A 23,350-nucleotide genomic window follows, 5' to 3' on the forward strand; every position below is an offset into this window, starting at 1 on the left:
CTAAACTAGCATCGCTCTAATGTTTGTCAGTAGCTACTGAGGATAGTTCAAAGATGGCCAAATAAAACAACCATTTTCTACCATGTTCCAAATAAATTAGAATATATTTCGTTATGATATTAAACAGTTACACCAATTGTTGTTACTTACATATTTCCCTTATGTTATCAACCCACTTAAACTAATTACATCAATATATATAGATGCTTAATCCTCTTAATAGTTTATAATACTTACACCATTAGATCCACGTGTCTCATAAAATATTTAACCTACTTATACTATATGGTACATCGCGTTCTGCGCTGAATATCAGTGTATCCGTCATCAATTTCCATAAAACTTTAAAGTCTATTATTATTTTGTCACTACTGAAATATTTTTTTTAAAGCTTGAAAGATTTATTTATTTATTACACTCTCACAAACGCAGTGGAAATGTAATTACATGATAAGAGTGCTTACTAAGCCAGTAAAGGCGAGAAAAAGAAAGACTACAACTAAAATATACTAACTAAACAAATTAACAATAAAAAAATATATAAAAAACATACAAATACATAAATCAGGTTCTAATACAAATATGTGTACTACTTATACTTTGAACTACCTAAAATCACAGATCTAATTTGTCCTACAGAACTATTAAAGAAATCTATATCACATTTTTGTATATATTCATTACTTTGGTACATCATTCGATTTATAGGTGAACTACTTGCAGTTAAACATTGGAACAGCTCTTTATTTCTTATTCTTAAGTTTACTTTAGGAACCACAAAAGTTATGTTGTTAATTAAGGAACATTTCTTATACTTAAAATTGTTGAGAATATTATATATAAATAGTACATCATTTAAACTTCGTCTAATACTTAATCTAACCATACTAAATTCAGTCAGCATACTTTCATAAGAAATCATATACGGACAGGTATTATGAGTTCTTAAGTATAGATACCTTAAAAACCTCTTTGCACTTTTTCAATCATATCAATATGCACCAATGACTTAGGTGACCAAATAACAGAGGCATATTCTAAATGGGGTCTAACCAATGTATTGTATAACATATGATTGATTTTATTTGTTTAAAGTTTTTTAACTTTATATGCTTTATTGACAATAGCTTCATAGTGCTGGTTTAATTTAAAGTTTGACTGCATGTACACACCAAGGTCCCATTCACTTTTCCTGCTTAGTGACAAATTATCAATCATGTAATTAAACTTGGTACATTCCACTTTTCGTGTAAAAGTTAAAACATGACATTTACCAACATTTAATGACATTCTATTGACCTTAAACCACCCAGACACTGAGTCTAAATCACTCTACAACTCATCACAATCTTTAATAGATGATATATGTTTAAATAACTTAAAGTCATCTGCAAACATGACACACTCAGAACATTCTATAGAATCTGGTCAAGTCATTAATAAAAATCACAAACAGTAATGGACCAAGGTTACTGCCCTGTGGCACTCCAGACACTGCCATGTACTGCACAGATAATTCTCTACCCATCGTAACCCGTTGAATTCTTTTCTTTATATAGGAAGCTATAAATTTACATGCGGACAGAGAAAAACCAAATTTACCCAGCTTAGTGACCAGCAGATCGTGATCAACCTTATCAAAAGCTTTTTCACAGTCCGTCATGATCACATCTAACTGCTCCTTATTGTCAATAGCCTTAGCTATTGCCTCTGTCAGAAGGTCAAGATTGGTGACAGTCGAGCACAACCGGCAAGAAACCGTGCTTCTGTAGAGCAAATTTATTTATAAAGGTGTTCAAGATATCTCGGTATAGAATGTTTTCAAAATTTTTTGCAAGAGAATTGAGAATACTAATTGGTCGATAATTGTTAACCAAACATGCATCTCCCGATTTAAATATTGGAGTTACTGTTGCATACTTCAGCATTTCAGGAAATGTATTCATCATTAGACACAGATTAAAAATTGTTTTTAGTCGAGCACACAAAATACCAGAACATCCCGTATAAATATAGGAAGGTATGTGATCGTTACCAGTGGCCTTTTTTGGCTTTAATTTTTTGATACTTGCTTTAATGTCGTCGTCAGATATAAAGGAAAACATAAAACTTCCGGAACATTCTTCAAATTTAGGCTCCTTAGACTGCCGGAAAACTGACTTAAAATATGCAGCAAATGTGTTAGCAATGTCTAGAGCACCACTAACAGAATGACCCTGAAATGAAACCTCTGTCGGAATATTAGGTTTTAAACGTTTAGATCTTATAAGGTCCCAGAAGGTATTTGGGTCAATAAAAACATTGTTTTCAACTGTCTCATGATACAATTGCATTTCTTGTGTAGTTTGATATTTGATTGTGGCCCTCAGGGTTTTAAAGTGCTTTTTAACCTCCAAACTAGCATCCCCTTTTTTTATTTGTCCGTGGCCTTTAATTTTTAACTTTATGTTTCTTTTTAATTCTGTAGAAAAATAAATTGGATAGCTACTACTTTTGCAAATGTCGCTCTTTACTGTTTTTTAGATATTAAGTTGAAGACTCTCATTGCATCCTTAAATGAAAGAATAATCCTTAATTTTTGGGAGTGTTTATTAGAGGTTTACTCGAGTAACCTGTGAGTAGCCTGTTAGAAACCAATAACAATAGTCAAAACTTCTTGTAGTGGACTTAGTCTATGATAATTAAATTGAAAGAAGTCGTCCATTTTCTCAGAGAAAGGACAATAGCATTTCCTTTGAAGTCTATAAAAAACCAACCGCAATCGACAACATCATTCAATTTGACTCTCTTTCTCTTGGACAACATAAATTTGGTGCATTTAATTCTTTGCTATACAGATTATTTAAATTACCTCTGTCTAGCGCAGCATTTCAAAAAGAATTTAACGTCATAAAATCTATTGCTATTAATAATAAATTCCCAATTTCAAGTTTAAATAAAATATAAAATTTAAATATAATAATAAGTAAAAACTCTCTTATCATATTGTCCAGGAAAAGAAGGAACGTAACAAAAACTTTAGATGTTTAACATACTTTGGAGGTATCTCACATCAGCTGGCTAAGTTCTTTAAGACCCTCGACATATCTGTTGCTTTTAAAACTTTAAATTCGTTAAAAAGAAATTTGGTAAGACCAGTAGATGACGAAGACCCTCTATCTGGGGTTTATAGCTTACAATGTGCCGATTGTCCCGCTATTTATGCAGTCAGGCAGGAGAATTTCCACTGGAATACAAGAACATTTGAGTCTGGTGAATAAGTTTAGAGACACTGATACTATTGAGATCAAGTCGGCCTTCGCCACACATTTATTGTCCTCAGTCCACAATTTTACTATTCCTGATAATGTATCAGTCGTGCATGAATGCCAAAAAAGCAGAAACTTGGATCTTCTGGAAAAATTAGAAATCACCAAAGCCAAGAAATGCCCAATCCTAGTCTGTGTTAACGATGTTTTTAATTTTGAACCCGGACTCATTTTTAATGATATTGCCTGACATACTCCACGTCTACTAGAAATATCTCCAAGGACCTGGTAGCGCAGTAGTTTACATTGCTTAACTGACGTGTTTTTCGAGACATGCAGTAGGTTCGTAGGTTCTCGCTTAGGGCAATAATGTTTAATTTTTGTATTTTATCAATTTTAATTTAGCTGTTTTGGTTTTGTACATACTTGTGGCGTATCACATTCCTAAGAATTTATTTTATTTAGTGTGTGTGTACAATATGACCGTGAAGCATGTACTGTTTGTAGTCGATTTTTAAGATACGAACTTTAAGGTTGTTATTATATTTGGTTTCCTTGTTTTTAATTTCTAGGTCTGATGATACTTTTAATATGAGTGAAACACGTGGAACCTACTGTTAGAATTAATAAATACTTTTGATAGCCAGATTTTGAATAGTTCCCTTTAGATTATGATAATTAAGCCAAAAACCTGGTAAAAAGACTCCATGTGACCAAAAGCAGAGGCTCAACAGCAAGACGGAGAGCGAATTTATTATTTTTTGTTTCTTCATTATTCATCTACATTTAATTCAACCAAAAATATAACGGAGAAATGCAATCATCATTGGTGAAGTAAATAAGAAGAATTCATAATGAAGTGCACCATGATATTACTTCAATGGCCACTAAAGCAACAGGGTTGTTTTCTGAAACTAATGTATTAGTACAGCATAGTTAATTAATTACTCAAATGCAAAGGATAATAAAATTAGTAATCAGTAATCTAGTCATAGATGGTGGTCCAGTATTCTACTAATCCAGCAGAAGTGACATAATTTGAGCTTGACTCCAGAATGAATTGTAAGGTGTGTCTCATTTTGATTATGTATTAAGGGTAAATAATCTTAAGAAACTGATTCTGAAGTAAAAAACTTTAACTTTCCTTTTAATTTCTCTTTTTCTCAATGATTAAGCTAATAATGGAGATATTGGTTAAAAATTGGTCCTCCTTAAGAATCCTCTTATCCATTCTTTCTTCTAGAAGAAAATCTATTTGCGGATTAATGAAAATCCTTCAGCAGTATTCTTTTCCTTTTTGAGAAATGTCTTCAGCTGCTTTTAGTATGCTAATTACTTAGTAAGCTTCAGATATTCCATATAATCGTTTGGTTTCAGTCATAGTTATCAATTCTGAGCTCATCAATTCCCAGAGAGCTTTAGACTGTTATTATTATTTTGTCAATTTATTGATATATTAGACTTAGAGAGTGTTTGACGTTCGACCTCCAATAAAAGCGTAATCTTTAATTCTTCGTGATTAAGAGACTTCAGGTGATCAAGACCAGAGGATCAACCACAGGATACGATTTTATTATTCTATGTTTCTTTATAATTCCCTACACCTAAAATACTGAAGAATGGATGCATCATTGATGAAATGAATGAGAACACTTCATGTAATCACTTGGGATTAAGCGCACCTTGGTATACGCTTCAATGGCCAATGAAGCAGCTGAGTTTTTTTTTTGGAACAAATGTATTATTACAGCACAAATAATTACCCAAATGCAAAAGATAATCAGTAATTGGTAATTCAGGTGGTTTAATACTTTGCTAGTAGAGCAGAAGTTATATTATTAATTTCTTCTAATTCATCTGGATTGAAACCACCCAGGACAAAAGAGGAAATTGAATCTCTCTCTGAGTGGGTTAATGCAGAAATCGAAGATGGTTTTTTGCCATTAATCAAGTGAATGGAAAGACCATGTTAAATACTTTAATAACTTTTAAAGCAATTGACCTGTTTTAACACAAGCTTTTCTAGCCAAAAATAGATAGTAGTATTTTAGTTCAAGAGAAGTGACATCATCTGAGTGTGAAACTGGAATGAATCGTTAAAATATCATATTTAAGTAAACCTATATAAAAGTAGAATATTTATTTATATTTGTATAACTTATATGCATATGTTAGTAATTAAGTAAAGTTTCAATTATGATTTTTTTTATTTATGACAGCAAACTGATTATTTCCAAGGATCTTAAGCTTTAAGCTTTAAGGTTGTTCTTTGAAAACTAATATTTTAATAAAGTTTCTCTTCATCTTTAATATAAACTTCTAGAAATTCAATTATCAGGGCTGTATTTTAAACCATGAACTTTAACAAATTTATTCCCATATTTGAATAATTTAATCTTCCGGGGAGTCTGAGTGTATCTGCGGGAGCCAGTTCCCGCCATTTATCCCCAGCGGATTTAAACGAGATAATTTTAAATTAAGGCGTCCCTCTCACACGACAAAACATTACTTAGAAGCTAAATTGGGCATTTAGATAAACTTTAAAAAACAAATTGAATGAAAAGTTGGTCATATGCATTTTACGGCAAAAGCCGTAATCCTAATAATTTTAATTTACAATAAAAATGTAAAAAAGTACAAATAGAAATAAGGGAACAGAACAGGATAACAATAAATCGAGCTATAAAATAAGAGCAGCATAAGAAAATAAATTAGTGGAGAAGTGGAGAAGAAAAATTTTAAGTGAAAAATAATTTTAACGAAAAAAAGCAAGATGAAGATAGAATTAAGAAAGGTACAATAGAAAACCAGTACGAATTGATTAAAAAACCTAAAATAACTAGACCTAAAGCAAGTTTAAAAAAAGCACAGCAGGTGACACAAGGAAGAAGAAACATTTGAATTGAAAAAAGGAGGTTAAGGACAAAACGCAAGGCAGAAATAGAAGTAACAAAGATATAATTAAAACCAACTATGAAATTACATAATAATTCATAATTCGTATTGCTACAGTTCAACTTTACATAGAAATAAATCAGAAATAGCCACTGAAATCGGTTCGATTTTATTCCTGGAAATTATGACGATTTTTATTTCACACTTAACACAAAATATAAATATAAAGCTAATTAATCTATCTTACTCTACATTTAAAAATTATAATTAAACATGCATACACAAGAAACAGTTTTTTTCAATAATATTCCTTTAGAGCTTCGCACTATACATAATCATTAAACTTTCAAATTAATATAATTTAAGGAAGTTTGATTATATAATGAAAGTGTGAAAATGTAATGAAATTTTCTTACTTTTTCTTTTAAAGTATTTATATAGAGTGTATTTCGAATTTCGATTGGAACAAAACCATAAATGGAAGGCTCTAAAAATTGACTTAATCGGTGCCCAATTTTTATGTTCTAGCAATTTTCATTATTTTATTTTATTTGGGACTTGTCTCAAAGTCGTGCAATGTTTTATAATTTATTCCCTTTTTTATTATAAACAAAAACAAAATATTTAATGAATAGCTAAAAAATTATTTTCTTTATATAATTAATGAGTAGGATAAGTATTTTTGTTAAATTTTTTTTAAATACAAGTTTTGCCTTTAAATTTTTCTAATATGTGTTTCATAGGCATCTGACCAACCTAAGGCATTTAGTACTAAATATGATATCAGAGAATAGTATATTATTTTTATCTATTCGTTCTTTAAGATACGTTTTATTTGTAACCGAAATATTATTGATCTTAGTTTTTTAGGAATTTTTTCAATTTGAATAACCCACTTCAATAAATTATTTATGTATACCCTAAAATATTTTATTTATTGGGTTTTCTGTATATTAGTTAAGTGGTGCTTTATGGTTAAATTTCGAAATAGTTAAATGTTATATATTTGATATTTTTTATGTTGATGGTTAATCCATGTTATCAAATCATTTCTTTATTTTACGTATATTATGTTCTGTTTTATATTTTACCATTCAGGTCTTCGTCCAAGATCCGGAAACTTTTGAGTAATGTTTTTTTTCTAATAGGACACAAAATTGTCAGCTAACTAACCATCACATGCTCCATAGTACATTTGCTTAGAAAAGTTTAGTTTATGAAAATAAGTTTTCTTTCCAAGTGAGTTATTTTGCATAAACATGAAAATGAAAATTTAATCTTCTTTCAGAAATTCCCAACTTTACAAGCCCCATTACTAATGTCACCGTTCCACTCGGAAGAGAAGCCATTATGGAATGCGCAATAGATAAGTTATCAGCATTTAAAGTAAGTCATTACAGAATATATGTTTTTTTTTAATAAATCTATTATTAACGCTAAATTTAGAAAAGTAAATCCTACTTTTATCATATTTTAATTTTATTTTATTTAACCGTACTACGCTTCAACAAACTCTTTAGTGTCGGAAAATGCGACATTTAGGACTTGAACTTTTCTTTAATTAGAAAACTTATGAATTTGCTAAATCCGGCAAAGAAAAAAACCAACAGCCTTTTACGGCAAAAACTTTTTGGACACTTTTCGAGGAGCTTGGTTACGGTAACTGCATTTTTCCTAGTTTTTTTCCGTTTTACAAAGTTTTACCGAAAGTAGCTGGCGTTATAAGGGGGCGAACTAGAAAAACTCGTTTATTTTAACCTGAAACTTGCTAATGTTTCTGAAAAGATATTTTTATTTACATTTTTATTGCATTTATGAATTGCGAACTTAATTTCATGACCTTTTAGATTTGATGACATTAAAAAAGCCTGAAATTAAGGAAAATAGAGTAAATTCTTTAAGGCCTAAATTGGTCCCCACAAATGCCACAAATATAAGGATAAGAAAAAAAACATTATAATAATGAAGATAGTGCTACAGACTTTTTTCACCGAATATTTTGTAAAGAATATGATTTAAAGCGTTGTAGTTTATCTTCCTAACTTCTGCAGAGACTATTTTATTTAAAATTTAATATTAAATATTCATTAACCAAACTAAATAATTATCATTTATAGTTATATTATTTTTTATCATTTATATAATATTTATGTAATTAACTAGTTCTTTCTTTGCTCGATTACTGTGATGTTTTGTATTATAAAATTCCCTAACCGAAGCAACTGCTTGCTCTATACAAAAACTCCAAACCTGCTATCTGCATTTAGCGTTCAAAATTAGGAACCATTTAGGAATCATATTACTCCCTATTTAAATAACAATTTTATTTTGAATATTAAAAATCGTAGAAAATGCCATATGTACACTTTTATTTATAATATTTAAAAAATCATCTTCATATGTACGTATATTGCTAGATTTATAAACTTATTTAGAGTTTCACAGCATAAAAACACACAATTCAAAAATCTTTTGTTTTGTAGCCTCTTAACTTTGGAATACGTTACCTTAGCTTGAAAAATAGCATTGCTGAATTTAATATGACATAAATACAGCTAATGTGCTAGTAAAACCATAAAAATAGCTATATACAATTTCTTATAGAGCTCTTTACAAGTAGCATTTGTTTACATGCCACGTTTTTCCTTCGTACCCTTTGCGCGTCTGTCAAACCTACCTCCCTCTAGAATTTATTTTACTCTTAAAAAACAAAAACTGTATTATTGTAATTTTTTATTAAAAAAAGGAGTTATATTAGACAGATTAATAGTTAATAGTTATTTGTTTTTTATTTATTATTCGTTTTTTTTTAAAGCCTTCATATATTAAATTTTAGGTCGCCTGGTTAAGGGTAGATACCCAAACTATTTTAACCATTCACAACCACGTTATCACCAAGAACCACCGCATCGCCGTAACCCATTTGGAACATAAAAACTGGTACTTACACATAAGGGATGTAAAAAGATCCGATATGGGCTGGTATATGTGCCAGATAAATACTGATCCAATGAAGAGCCAAGTGGGATATCTTAATGTTGTTGGTAAGAATATATTATGTGTTAAATTTATTGATATTTATTTTTTCTCATTAATTGTTATTTGCTTACTTCCTTTGTTCTACAGATTCTTTGTTGCGTATGTTAAAAGCCTATTAGTTATTGTGATTTATTTATTAAATATATGTATAATCCTAAAAAGTTCCAATTAAGTTATGCATTTAAATTTTTAATGGATTTCCCTTAATTAAACTATAAAAATAGCAGCTATAAGATTCATAGCTATAAAACTAGCAGCTTACACTTGATAAGGCATTGCGAAGAAGTTCGAAGATTTAGTTTAAATAATATAAGAAAATAAATTTGTAGTTCATTTGAAGTTGTGTGCAATGAGTTTAATTTTAATTTTTTTTTAAATTTTTCGAGCTCTTTTGGACACTCTGCATCCTTTTGCTTTCCTAAAAAAATGTTAATTAAGTTAAATATATTAAAAACATTAGTTTAAGATAAATTATTTTTTAATAACCTTTTATTTGCCTTTATTGTTTTATCTGATTTTTAATTATTAGTAGTAGCTGACTTGTTTTTAAAAAATTATTAATTTTATATCGTCGGCTTGCAGCAAAAACTCACTAAGTCAATATTTTCAGATTTTGAGATTTTGATAAATATCACTTCACTAAGTCTAATGTTGTTTTATCACTGAATCAAATATTAAACGCTTAAAAACTCACTAAGTACCAAACAAGAAGTCTATAAAAATCACACTAAGTTATTAAGCCTATTTTGAGTTCATACAAAAACTCACTAAGTGACTTAATAAGTTTTATATAATAAATGTGGTGCCATCACTGGGACTTGGTGGCAGTGAGTTTTAAACGTCAAAATAAAATTCTGTTTTCTATAAAGGTACTAACAAGGTAAGAATTTGTCAATAATTTTTTATGGAAACGCTTAATATAAATAATGGTCCTATTTTGACAGCTTTTAAAAAGAGAAATTATTTGGGTGTATTCAAGGGTGAAGATGGAAGAGGAAAAAAAGCTTCTGTTAATAAAACTTCCGATTCTGACATAGATATTGTAAAGGCCCACATTGAGAATTTTCCAACAAATCGAAAATCTTCAAAATGACTCTGTTTAGATCGTAAGCTATCAATCTCAAAGATGTACGACTTATACCGGGCCTACTGGTTAAAGAATAATTTTAAAATCAGTTTCTTCCCATGCATATAGAAAAATTGTTTGCACATCTTATAATATTTCTTTTTTTAAGCCAAAAAAAGGTCAGTGCGCAACTTGTAATCGGTATCAAGATTCAGACATTCAAGACCGCTGTAACTTAGAAGATACATACCAAAATCATATTACTCGGAAAAACGGAGCAGCCCGATCAAAAGAAATTGATAAAGCTGCTTTGGAAGACAATTCTGCATTTATCATGGTTACGTTCGATGTACAATCTGTGTTACAGATTCCATCTTCCGATGTATTACAGCCGAAAAATTAATATGTATAACTTAACTATTTATGAAGCTCCAGAACCACACAGAGCATACTGCTTTGCATGGACTGAACTACATGGAAAGCGAGGTAGCTGTGAAATTGGAACATCACTGTATAATTGGTTTATAGGCTTAAAGCCGGAAGTAAAACACGTAACCTTATATTCGGATGCATGCGGTGGACAAAATCGAAACCAGAATATTGCTGCTCTATTTCTTTATATTGTTCAAACAACTGCGGTTGATATCATAGAGCATAAATTCTTAGAAAGTGGCCACAGCTACATGGAGGTTGATTCCATGCCCAGTGTCATTGAAAAAGAGAAAAAATATCAACCAGTTTATGTAGTTCATGACTGGATAAGTATTTTTAAATGAGCTAGATCCAGACGTAACCGAAATAAATTTGGAGATCCATTCATCACCAAAGAGTTTAAGTTTAATGAATTTCTTAATTTACTGGATTTATCCAAGGCTTTATTTAGAAATTAGACAACTGATTGTAATAATGATAAAGTAAACTGGTTGAAAGTAAAGTGCTTCAGATTTCAGAAAATACAGCCTGGTATTCTTGAATACCGCTATGATTATTTTGGTGAATATAAAAGCATTAATATTGAAAGAAAATCGAGAGCCACTCAAAAAATTGACTATAGTACCTTGAAAATAAGCAAGTTGTACAAAACTATGCTGCCAATATCCGTTAAAAAAAAAGAAGACCTTTTAAAGTTATCCGAAAAAGGAGTGATACCTAATGAGTACTATGGTTGGTATAAATCGCTGCCAATAAGCACAACATTGAAGGATGTGATTCCTGAACCTGGATATTCTGACTCTGAGGAGATGTTTTAGTTCTTAGTTACATTATGTTTAACAAAATTTATTATTAGGTTTTGTATTTTTTTTAATAAAAAAAGGTATATTATCAAAAAAAGTTTACTAGTTTTTCAACATCAAGTTTATTTATAAAAATGAACTCATTAAGTCACTAATTTGACAATATTTCACATAAAATGAAAACTCACTAAGTGACATTTTATATTTTTCTTTTCAATTGTTGATTAACAAAATACTACTTTTTCATTATTATTTTACTGTTAGTTTTGAAATAACACACAAAACCATATTTTATTGCCGGAAACTAAAAACTACAAAATGATTTTTTCCCAAAACCACCTAAACCATCGGCATTAGTAAACAATTGATTTTTCCAGAAACTATCATTTTTGACTTAATGAATTTCTGCAGCAAGCCAACGATATGCTCGTAATAATATTCAAATATTTTTAGGCTTTCCGTTTTTTATGTTTTTGTTCTCTCTACCAGTTTTCATCAGTTGTTGTTATTGCCTGCATATTCTGTCACCCTCTCCCTTTTTATATACCATTATATGTTAATAAATCGTAAAAAAATTTACATTATCAGTTATTTAAATACACATTTAAATTGTAAGTGAATGCATTGTGCTTTTCAATATTTCTTGATAGGTTCGTGATAAACTGTCTTTTGATATTTAGGTAATAGAAGATATCGATCGCTAAAGGAATATTTGTACAATATTTCCATTCCTTTAACTTTAAAATCAGTCCTTTTGTTAACAAAATCTAATATAAAAAGATAATCCTATAGAGTTTTATTAATAACCTTATTAATAGTAGTTATCAGTTCTAGTTAAAAATCTTAATTAACTATTTTAAGACGAAAATTACGTTGCCATAAACATGTATTTATACAAATTTTTCAAACAAAAGTCAAATAATCCACTGTTAAATATCCCAGGTACCCAGAGTTTAACATATAGCTTTTTAATTCAATTTCTAAATGCAACCGATAAGTATTTAACTGCTAATTTATTATATACATTTTAAAATTAAAACTTAAAATAAGCCCTATATTTGTACAACTACGAAACTATTTTGTTAATTAATTTATTGTATTTTTATTATTTCGTCTTAAATTAAATCTATAATTATATATTACATATATATAGTTACTACACTAATAAACACTAAAATTTGTCCTCTAAATTTGCAAATTAGGATATGATCTCAGTTATAATTATCTCCAAAATTTTTAATTAAAAATAATTGTGAATTTATGTTTTTACTCGCTTATTAAACACCTAAAAGTTTAATCACATTAAATATTAAATAATATTAAAAAGTAATCAAAGTCAATTCAAACTTTAAATCGGACACTTTTCTATAAAGCTACAAACATGAATTGGAAATCCATTCCATAGATTTAGGAATCTACGCATATATTTTCATAAATAATTTAAAAAATAATAAACGAAATACCATATCCAAAATTAGGTTACTCTAAAAGCGATTTAAACACAATATTTTCGCCTATAAGTATAATAGTAAATTTTTAGATATATCAGATATCCAAAGTTTAATCTGTAGCTTTTAAATTAAATTAATAAAAGCAGCAGATGTGTGTTTAAGAGCTTAACTAAATTTAAATATTCATAAAGTTTAAAAATTTAAATTGGGTGAAATACGAAAACCGTTTATAGTATTTTTTTTAATAAAATGACTAAAACTACATTTTACCTCTGCCAGAAAGACTTAATTAATTTTCTCTTTTTATATCATATTTGAAAGTATAAATTGAGTTCATAGACTCAGCTCATAGACTCCTTAATTACTATAATTATCTTTATAAATTAATCACTTAAAATAGCTTAAATATTGGATTATAAGCATTCACATCCTCTTAAAGGGTATTCAAATTTCTAAAAATGACAATAAAAGAATATCGTATCCAAATAAGTTATGCCTTTAAAAAATTTTATTCGCGTTTTCTAAACTTAATAAAATTAAGATTTGAAAAAAAGAAGTTTTAATTAATATTCTTGATCCCATTTTATCCTAAGTAGAGGCTCGCCATTGGGATTTGGGAGTTTAAAAGTTACAAGGTCGGTTAAATTGGGCAAAAGCTGCGTAATTCGATTCTAAATAATGCTCTTTTTAAATGGAACATGATTCTACGATTAATTTTATTTTCGGGAGCTCAAATATTATTTTTTAATGCATGACACCATTATGTAATTTACGAATTTCTAGGATGCAGTTCTTAAATGTTTGTGCCAAAACTGTATCCATTTGTAGCGCTGACATTATTATATATTCAGTATAATTTATTAGAACTTTTGGCAATTTTTCTTCTAGAATTATGTACATATGAGGCTATTATGTATATTTTAAAATATGGAAATTTTTTTGAATATTTTTAAACTTTTAAGGTAAATACATGATAATATATAATATAGGATAACCATAGGTAAATTGTAAATACAAAGTGTAAGTTTTTTAATTTTAACGTAAAATATTACACTTTCTAGTCGTTATTTTATGAAAAATGTTTTGGGCCATTCCTTACTTTATAAGTAATTCAACGCAAATTCAGTACAAATATAACTTATTCTAAATTTTAATGGATTTTCTCTTAAAAGCTTTTTATCAAACCGGGTATCCAAAGAAGACATTTCTGTAATTAACGGAATTATCTTTCTAACTGCTTTCGTTCTGATTTAAGTATAAATAATTCTTTATTAGAAAACCTTAGAGGAAAGGTTTTATATAAAATATTTAAATATGCCATAACAAATTTGTATTGAGGTTAAATTTTGCAGGTAAATAATACTCTATACATTTTTAGCAAAGTATATATGATTGCATTTAAGTTTTTCGAAATAGAGTATGTCACAAGTCAACGCTCCTTACCAGATTTTAACAAAAACTAAGAGTAATAATTTTTTTGGTGAAAAGATAAATTAATAAATGACCTGTAGAACAAAAGTTATTTAAAAAAACGGTCTGCCCGAGTCCACGTTTAATTATTTTTTTCACTGAAGTTAAAGACTCCTCCCACCACTTTATTTGACTTCTAATAGAGAGTTCATGTTTTAAATGGAATTAAGAACGCAAGAACTTCTTTTTATTATAAAAATTAGTGGCGTATTATTGTTTTTGTGTGTCAAATATATTGAACAAAAATCCTGCGAACGCCAATGGCGAATTTAAAAATAAGTATTACGTATTGGATAATGGCTCATAGAACTCAGGGTACATATAAAATATGTTCAAGTTTTTAGAGACATATCTACAGGTATCATTTATCGAAGAAATAAGATTTTTTCATATAACTTGACCACGTTATAGTTTAGAATTTAAGACATTTAGAACCGAAGATTTTTTAGTAAGTTTTAATTAGCAAAAAACGTTCATTTATTAGCAGAATATAATGAACCTTGATAAATTGAAATAATGAATTAAAACTAATTAAAAATTTAGCTGATAAACAAATACACATCAAAAAATATGACATCAAGCGAAAACCCAAATTGATTATATCTCTATCTGTTCTGCATCCTAGTTTCATTGTTATAACTTGGTATCGGAAAAAACATGGATTCATTAATGAGGTAACTTCAATATAAAATATTCTATTTGTTGCCTGCAGCCTATTATTCAGGCTTAACATAAAAAGGCCAACATCAACCGCATGTAGTCGAGCCATATTGGAAAATCGAGTCAAGTTAAAAGCAAAATAACGGAGGTCGTTAGGAAAATTAATGATTTGGACCCCAGCGGTTCACCTTCTTGTGACTTTTTTCCCATAAAATTTATATGTGGTAAAGGTGTCGCGAGCTAATAATATCATTAGCATAAAAGGAAGAACTCAGTCACTTATTTTCGATAAACATTATGGCAGTAAATCGAAAAATATTTATTGATAAAAACATATATTTTCAATTTTCATGCGGTTTATTTCCTTTGAGTATTATGAGGTATATTCGAATATATAAACAGTGCATTTACCATAAAAGATATTTAAAATTCAGGAGTTTTTTCTTCTTTTATTTTGTGTACACGTTGATTAGCATTGTTACTCTTTGTCAAATATGTCGTAATAGAGATTAAAACATACGACATTAAAAAATAAAAATTTATATAATATTTATTGTAACTAATGTTAAATTGGTTGTCAATTAACTTCAATGCATTTTTGAAGTCGGTAAAGAACTTCCAATTGCACATTTTCAATCACTTGCTGATTGATTAGTCAAATTTAAATTATTTTTGCTTTAATCCACCAAAATTATATGATCTATTCACATAAACTTTGCACTTCAAATAGCCCCATAAGAAAAAATCTAATGGGGCTATATGCAGTGACCTTGGCGGCCACACAATCGGTCCCTTTATCCAATCCATCTGTTAGGAAAAGTTACAATTGTTCAAAAATAATAAGGTCTACTTACTTTCTAAGAAATCACATAAAAAGTTATTATTCACATAATAGGTTCTACTAGAGGCACCCTGCAACCAAAATTTTCATTGCAAGGGACGCATTAAATCAAATGGACAACAAATTAAGCATGGTTGAAATAATTCTAGATTAAATTTCTACGTTTAAATGTTCTGTTTCATTAGTATGCATCATATATCATAGAATTGTAAAACGTCATAATATTTAGGGTGTTCTATTTAAGAAAATAAGTTTTGACGTTAAGTTATGTAGTTAAATTTTTTATGTCAAAAAACGCGCAAGTGATAATACTAATCGATATGTCCAAAAAATAGCAGAAGAAAAAATATCTGAATTTTAAATAAATCTGTTCCTTTCATCGTGAATGCACTATATTTAAATTGAATATTTCATAAATAAAAAAAAAATTTTTGACATGCACTGGCTTGCTTCTCGACGATTAACAAGAGTTCAGTTGAATACGAGCTAAAGAGAAACGGAAAATGGCGAATTCAAGTAACTACCAAAAGTTTATTTGAGTTGTAGAATTTTAGAAAGAAGTTGTTTTCTTTATTTCAGGCGATCATATTAAGAATTTTTTTTTTCAAATATTAGTAATTTTTTTTTTAAATGCTGAAATAGATGTCTAGTTAAATTATTCAAGGAATGTTTGTACTCTGTACTAATTTTTAAAATTTTATTTCAAGATTTTCTTGAGTTATGAATGATTTGTAAAATGTTGACAATTGTTCAAAAAAAAAATTTTGACTGAAATTAACTGAGGAATCTGTGTAGCAATCTTCAAATCTCCCTCTAGTCTGGTTTTTGATTTATGAGCTAAACGAACTTCTTTTAACAAATGATCAGGATTATTCCACAATTTCCCATAGATTTTCTATGCGATTTAGGTCTGGCGATTGTAGTGGTCACTTAAAAACATCAATTTCTTGCTTAGTAAACCACTCTTTTACAATTTTAGCGGTGTGTTTTGGGTCGTTGTCATGTTGGAATGTAAACTTTAGGGACATTTCCCATTCCGCATAAGGCAGCATTATGTTTTCCAATATCCCATCATATTCGAAACTGCACATTAGTGCCCTAATTCTGTAAATAGAACCTATTCCCTAAGGCGAAAAGAGCGAAAAGCACCATAATACTACCAACATCGTGTACTACAGTCGTAGCAACGTACTTTGGGTCAATCCTTTTTTCTGCAGGATATCTTGAAAATTGTCTTTTGTCATTTAAAAATATAAGAAATTTAGAATAAAAAAGTAGGTTTTTCCAATCGTGGGTGCTCCAGTTTTGATGAAACCTAGCAAATAACATTCTTGCGTTCCTATTTTTCCTAGATAAGAAGGGTTTTTTGGCTGGTTTTCTCGCTGGTATACGAAATCCATTAAGCGACATTGAATCGTCCTGGAAGACACATTTACGGCACCAGCTGCGGCTAAAATCTAAGTCGAAGACATTCTTGGATCATTTACTGAGTCTGTCCAAGTTTTTCGTGATTCCTCTTTAACCCTACCTCGGATTCGGTAATTTTTAATAGTTTCTGATACAATGGTTTTTCGAACTTCAAATGTAGTTGATATCCATACTTGCGTTGTCCCAGATAAATAGGCATCAATAATTTTTTGTTTTAGTTTTCAATTTGTTTTTGTTTTTGCTCTCATTTTATCGCGGTTGCTTTTACGATATTTTTTATCCCGCCTTTAAAGCACAATAAAAACTGTACAGTAAACAAACGACACTCTTGCCTGACAAACAAACATATTTTTATAAAACATTTTGTAGGGAATTCAACATAAACAATGTATGCAAATATTTTAAAAGTTGCTTTAATTTTGTCAAGTAATGTACTTAGCATCGTTTTTTTTTTAGAGAATTTATAAGGTTTATGTACATTGGCTACATACTAAGTCAATTGCACGCATATTGGTTACATGTTAAGTCAAAAATTCAGGGTAAAAGCACACTGAGTGCATGCTCTGTCAATATTTTATAGGTTTAGGCACATTGGCTACTTGGCTGCATGGCTACTGCAAGTCAATTATTTAAAGAAGCACACTGATTACATGCTTTGTCAATATTTTAAAGGTTTAGGTATATTGGGTACATGCTAAATCAATTTTTCAGGGTAGAATTACAATGCTTACTAGCTTGGTCAATATTTTAAGGAGCTTAAGTGCATTTTCTATATGTCAGTTACGTAAGTCGAGGGAAGTTACGTCAAGTTATAGTTTGAACGCCTTAAATTTAGGTTATAATTTCAATTCTAATATAAAGAGAAAGCAATTTCAAGAAGAAAGTTTCTATATAAAAATTTATTAGGATTTTCTATACGATAAAATATATCCTATAGAAAATGGTATGATTTTAATAAATTCAAATTTCTTTTTTTTAATAAATTTATTTTTAGAATGATGTTTCACTATCAGGGTCTTGTTTAAAGTGCAACTTTAATCAGTAAATCTGCTTATCAGAGAGAGAAATTTTAATAAAGAGTTAATTTAACGAATAAATTTCCTATAGAATATGTATAATATGTACTTCAAAGCCCTACCCATGTGTTGTAGGTAACTTGCAACTATAAGCAACCTGGATAAAGCAATTTAAAGAAGTTTCTAAACTAGTTAATGCTCAGGAATGCTGCTTTTTATGTACAGCTATCTAATGTTACGTAGTCCAAAATAATGCTAAATTTGTGGCCAAAATTCAAAAAAATACATTCACTTTATCACCCTGAATCTTGGTTGCCTTTGACTTTCTGACTAAGAAAATTTTACTTAACCTCATTCTTTTTTTTTAGAAGGAATCTGCTGTTAAATATTTATGATTATCTATGAGACACCCTACATAAATAAATGAAAATAATTAGGGTATTTAGACTAGATAATAAGAGAGAATACTTCTATAACTTATTTATTTTCATAAAAAAATTATTGTTTATACATATAAAGTCAATTTTGTAGTCCCTCCCGACATTCTGGACTATGCTACCAGTACAGATATGGTGGCCAGAGAGGGAACAAATGTTACGATTCAATGTACGGCCACTGGATCTCCTATGCCAATAATTTCCTGGAGAAGAGAAGGTGGGGAACCAATAACATTAAGTAATGGAAAAGAAGGTAATGATAAATTTTAGTTATTGGAGTTTTAAAAAAAATATTTTTTTTTTAGTATTAAATTGGGAAGGACCAATGTTAAATATTACAAAAGTGAATAGGCTACATATGGGTGCTTATTTGTGCATTGCCTCAAACGGTGTACCACCATCTATCAGTAAAAGGATTATGCTTGTTGTGCATTGTAAGAATATTCCTAAATAAAAATAATTGAAACGGTTTTAATTTTATTTTTATGTTAGTCAAATGGGAATAGCGTAGCATAGAATGCTTTATTTACTACTGTACTACCAAGTAATAATAATTAATATGTTTTTTTTTACATAGTTCCCCCAATGATATGGATACAAAATCAGTTGGTTGGTGGAAGGGAAGGAGAGAAAATTATATTAGAATGTCATTCCGAAGCTTATCCAAAATCAATAAATTATTGGACGAATGTTGATGGTAAAATAATTACACAAGGTAAATCCATAGTTAATACAAATAATTCTTCTAAAGTTTACTATATACATATTTTAAACTTAATTTTTTTCAATACTAAATACTTAATACGAATACTCAAATATTTATTTCCATAGACTCATAGAAATAAGTACCGGATAATGTCAAAAAATAAAACTATAAGACCTAAACATACAACTTTTCAAAGCCCTTAAGAAAAAACAATAAAAAATCTACAATTAACTAAAGACTAAGAATATAAGAAAACCACAGCTTTTAAGAAACAAACAAATACGAATTCTGGGAGTAAAGATGAGACGCTACAATTTAAATATTCTGTTACCGTATAAAAGGATTTTTTAATTAAAATTCTTTTCAATGAAGCTTTGAAATTATTAACCTTCTTAATTTTTTTTATTTCAATAGAAAGATTCTTGTATAATTTAATTGGTAAAACTACTGAGCTATTTGCCACTTTGGTTAATTTATGTTTGGGTACATCCAAATTCAAGTTAACCCTTCATAGGAGTTCATAGTGGGTATCTCTAGACAAAGAATAGTCAGACAGGTTACGCTTTTTGAAAATTGATCTGATACTGAATGATTGCTAAAATTATATTTTATATGAGTTCATTTATTTACTTGTAATATTACATTAAAAAAATGCAAAAATCAGTTCATTTACCCTGATTTTAAAGATTCATGTAAACGATGGTTATCCATTAGAGTGAAGGACGTTATTCCTAGCAGTAGGTCGATAAAGTTAAAAGTTCAGTATGTTCCTGGTATATTATGAAAACGTTTCATTTAAAAACTCCCAAGATATCATACCATATACATAAAAGAATCATCACATCATATCATATATAAGAAAAAAAGCTGCTTTAAATAAAATTATTAAGCTCTAAAGAATATTTAAAAAATATTTTGTTTTCTTTATTAATTTTAAAACATTTTGGTCATTCTAGCAAAGTGTTTTAAAGACTGAAATTTAATTTTAACTCGATTTTAAAAAAATGCTAATTAATTTTTATGTAAAGATAATTTTTTTGAAAATAAATTGTTAATTTTTTTAAATTTCATTTAGAGTTTTAAGAAATCTTCTGAAATAACATGTATTGGCAAATATGAAAATTTTGTGTTAAGAGTATAGCGTGTTCAAATTAGCCAGAAAAAAGTCTAGCCTGGAAAAAGATTGTGACATGCTAATTTTTGCAAGGATGCGTGGAACAATATTTACGTATTAATATATCAGAAGTCTCACGAGCTACCACAATGGTAAACTAAAGAAATTAAAGCAACAGCTGGTTTGATTTATATAAAATGATTTACAAATTTATCACTGCTAAGGTGGATATGTATACTAGTCACTACTATAATGGAGGACTTTACTGTGTTAAATCAGTTTCTTTAGAGCAGCTCTTAGAATCACATTACTAAAGAAAACAACGAGATGAAGCAGATTTGCTAACAACATGCGTTCCAATATAAAATTTTATGTCAATTTTCACAAGAGTAATCGCTTAAGCTGATATTAATTTTCATTTGGCAAAAGGAAGTGGAGAAAAAATAATGAAAGTAAATTTGACAAAAAATTGCTGAAGTAAAAAAAGAGTAAAAAAATTTTCCCAGATGACCAATAATGTCCACCAACAATATTTTAGCGTCTCTCCTATATGCAGTTTTTTTAGTAAATTATTTATTTAAAGACGTGGAAGGGGATACAAAAAATTACTATCAATTTGAATTGTCATCGTATCTTTTAACGCTTTTGACAGATGGTACTTTGAGACAGACATACAAAAGTATTTTATTTAAAAAATTTGATGCGCTTAAAACACCTTCTTAGCTTATACAAGGTGTCCTAGATAAAATGATATACCCGGGGATTTCGTAAACGGTAAGAGATATAGTTCCGATTAAACTGGGGAAAAAGTTATGCTGTTCCAAGCCCAATCAGATGCGATATTAAGATCCACGATATCTACAGGGGTTTTCAAAATGCCGGGCTAAATCTAAAAATTAGGTTTTTAGAAAACCTGCAATATCGTCGCCGTTTTAAATCCGATTGTTTAAAATTTGGTAGTTTTGGGTTATTTAATATGACCAATCGATTGACGTTAATGATATTTTTCTAGGCATTTTAGATTTTTTGCAACTATAGTCAACTTTGTTATTTCTTATGGACTCCATATTGGATTCATACGTTATTTATACGTCATAATCATAGTACAGTCACAGATTTAAAGGATACCAGATGCGAAAGATCGCGGATATAAGCTCCCGATATTCGATGCCCTTGAAAAGGATGGTTTGGACTGGCCGCACCAATGCATTTTTAAGTTTTTTTTTTGTAGGGATAGATGTTCTGCACTATAATTTCGCTGGGATATTATAATGCATTTATAATGTAAAAATAGAAATAGGCTTAAATAAAACAGAATGTAAGGGTTCTTGAGTACATTTTTATTCCATTTAACAGATTTAAGGATCTTATTTAATAAAACATTAAAGATGAAACAAAATTTTTAATTTTCTTTTAGTTTTATCTGATTTTTTGGCAGATGATAAATCTCTGTCGGCGAATTTTAAAGTATAAAATATTTTAAATCGTATAAATAATTTTATTAAATACTGGAAAGAAAAGTTATCACATGGGTGAGTAAAATTAATGCTTTTCATTATCTCGAAATATTTTTGTGAAATTCCTTCTTTATTGCAAATTGTTTCAAATAATGTAACAAAAACATTTTCCAACTTATATATTAGGCATATAAATTGTTCATTTGGCGACTTCAGACCCCTTTCAATGTTTTCGATAACACTGTCACTGTCATTATGGTACTGTTTAAGTCTAGTAAATAAGTTGTTGTCTAAAACATTACCATCACTGGCAAATTTTAAACAAATATCACATTTATGAATTTTTAGAGTTCTATTAATTAAGTACCCACAGACGTAAATAAATGCATTTTGCGTTGGCAAGTTTTCCTTTTTGTAATCATAATCTTGCAGGGTAATTGCTTTAATTTTTTGCTCTGAAATAATTTTTTTTTGCAAAGTCGTACGTTTAGTATTATTCAAATGCTCTAAGAGAATTCCTAAGTGGTCAGCACAATTCATGTGATTTGAATGCAAAAAAGTTAGACAAAAAAGTTTTTTGAAAGCCCTTTCAAATTCTATTGGAGTTGGATTTATGGAATTGCCTTGTTGTTGTCTAGTACTGCCAAAAAATTTTCTAAACAATCCTGGTTGATTCTTCTCAATTTAATATAGCTAAAGCCCAAACTAGAAAGTTGCTGCCAAAGTGCTAGTACAGCCTTTATTATTATCATATAACAAGTACGAAATTTACACACTTATACCCCCCGATTTCAACAAAAATAATACTAAGAAAATATTTTAAAAAAATATAAATATATTATTTCAATTTAATTATTGATCATAAACACGCGTACTACGCAAAGAAAATTAGAAGCACGCGCCGCGAAGACTTGCAGCAAATTAAACCCCTTGCCACCGTACTAGGCTGGTGATGGAAATCCATCACCCAGGAGGCGTGTCTGAAGTCTGGCGCTCGCACGCGTATTTTCGATCAGTTTTGCATCTGTATTCTGTAAACCTGTGGTACAGTATGAGAACTTAAAGCAATTTAAGAAGTGCTACGACAAATTGTCAAAAATGCTTGTTTATCAATGATTGAGAGATGTACATTGTGTATAAAAATGGAGGTATTTTTAAACACTTTATTAGAAAATGTTATTTTAGTTAATTATTGACTGTTATTTGTTTAATTTCATTTATCGTTATTAGTTATTGTTTCACATTAATGAAATGACTTTCTTTTTTAAATTTAAAAAAACGAAATAA

The 23,350-nt window shown here is 29.1% G+C and overlaps 1 protein-coding gene across 2 annotated transcripts in view; it reads left to right on the plus strand.

Moving 5' to 3' along the window:
• Nucleotides 1-23,350, plus strand: part of LOC126741290 (opioid-binding protein/cell adhesion molecule homolog) — a 101,180-nt gene that overhangs the window by 57,902 nt on the left and 19,928 nt on the right. For both annotated transcript variants that reach the window (XM_050447679.1, XM_050447687.1), the window contains exons 2-6: nt 7,432-7,529; nt 8,980-9,187; nt 18,881-19,039; nt 19,092-19,220; nt 19,364-19,501. In XM_050447679.1, coding sequence (XP_050303636.1) covers nt 7,432-7,529; nt 8,980-9,187; nt 18,881-19,039; nt 19,092-19,220; nt 19,364-19,501 — 732 coding nt within the window. The remainder of the gene's footprint in view (nt 1-7,431; nt 7,530-8,979; nt 9,188-18,880; nt 19,040-19,091; nt 19,221-19,363; nt 19,502-23,350) is intronic.

The sequence above is a fragment of the Anthonomus grandis genome, chromosome 1, assembly GCF_022605725.1.
Source record: "Anthonomus grandis grandis chromosome 1, icAntGran1.3, whole genome shotgun sequence".
Classification (NCBI taxonomy): Eukaryota; Metazoa; Arthropoda; class Insecta; order Coleoptera; family Curculionidae; genus Anthonomus; species Anthonomus grandis.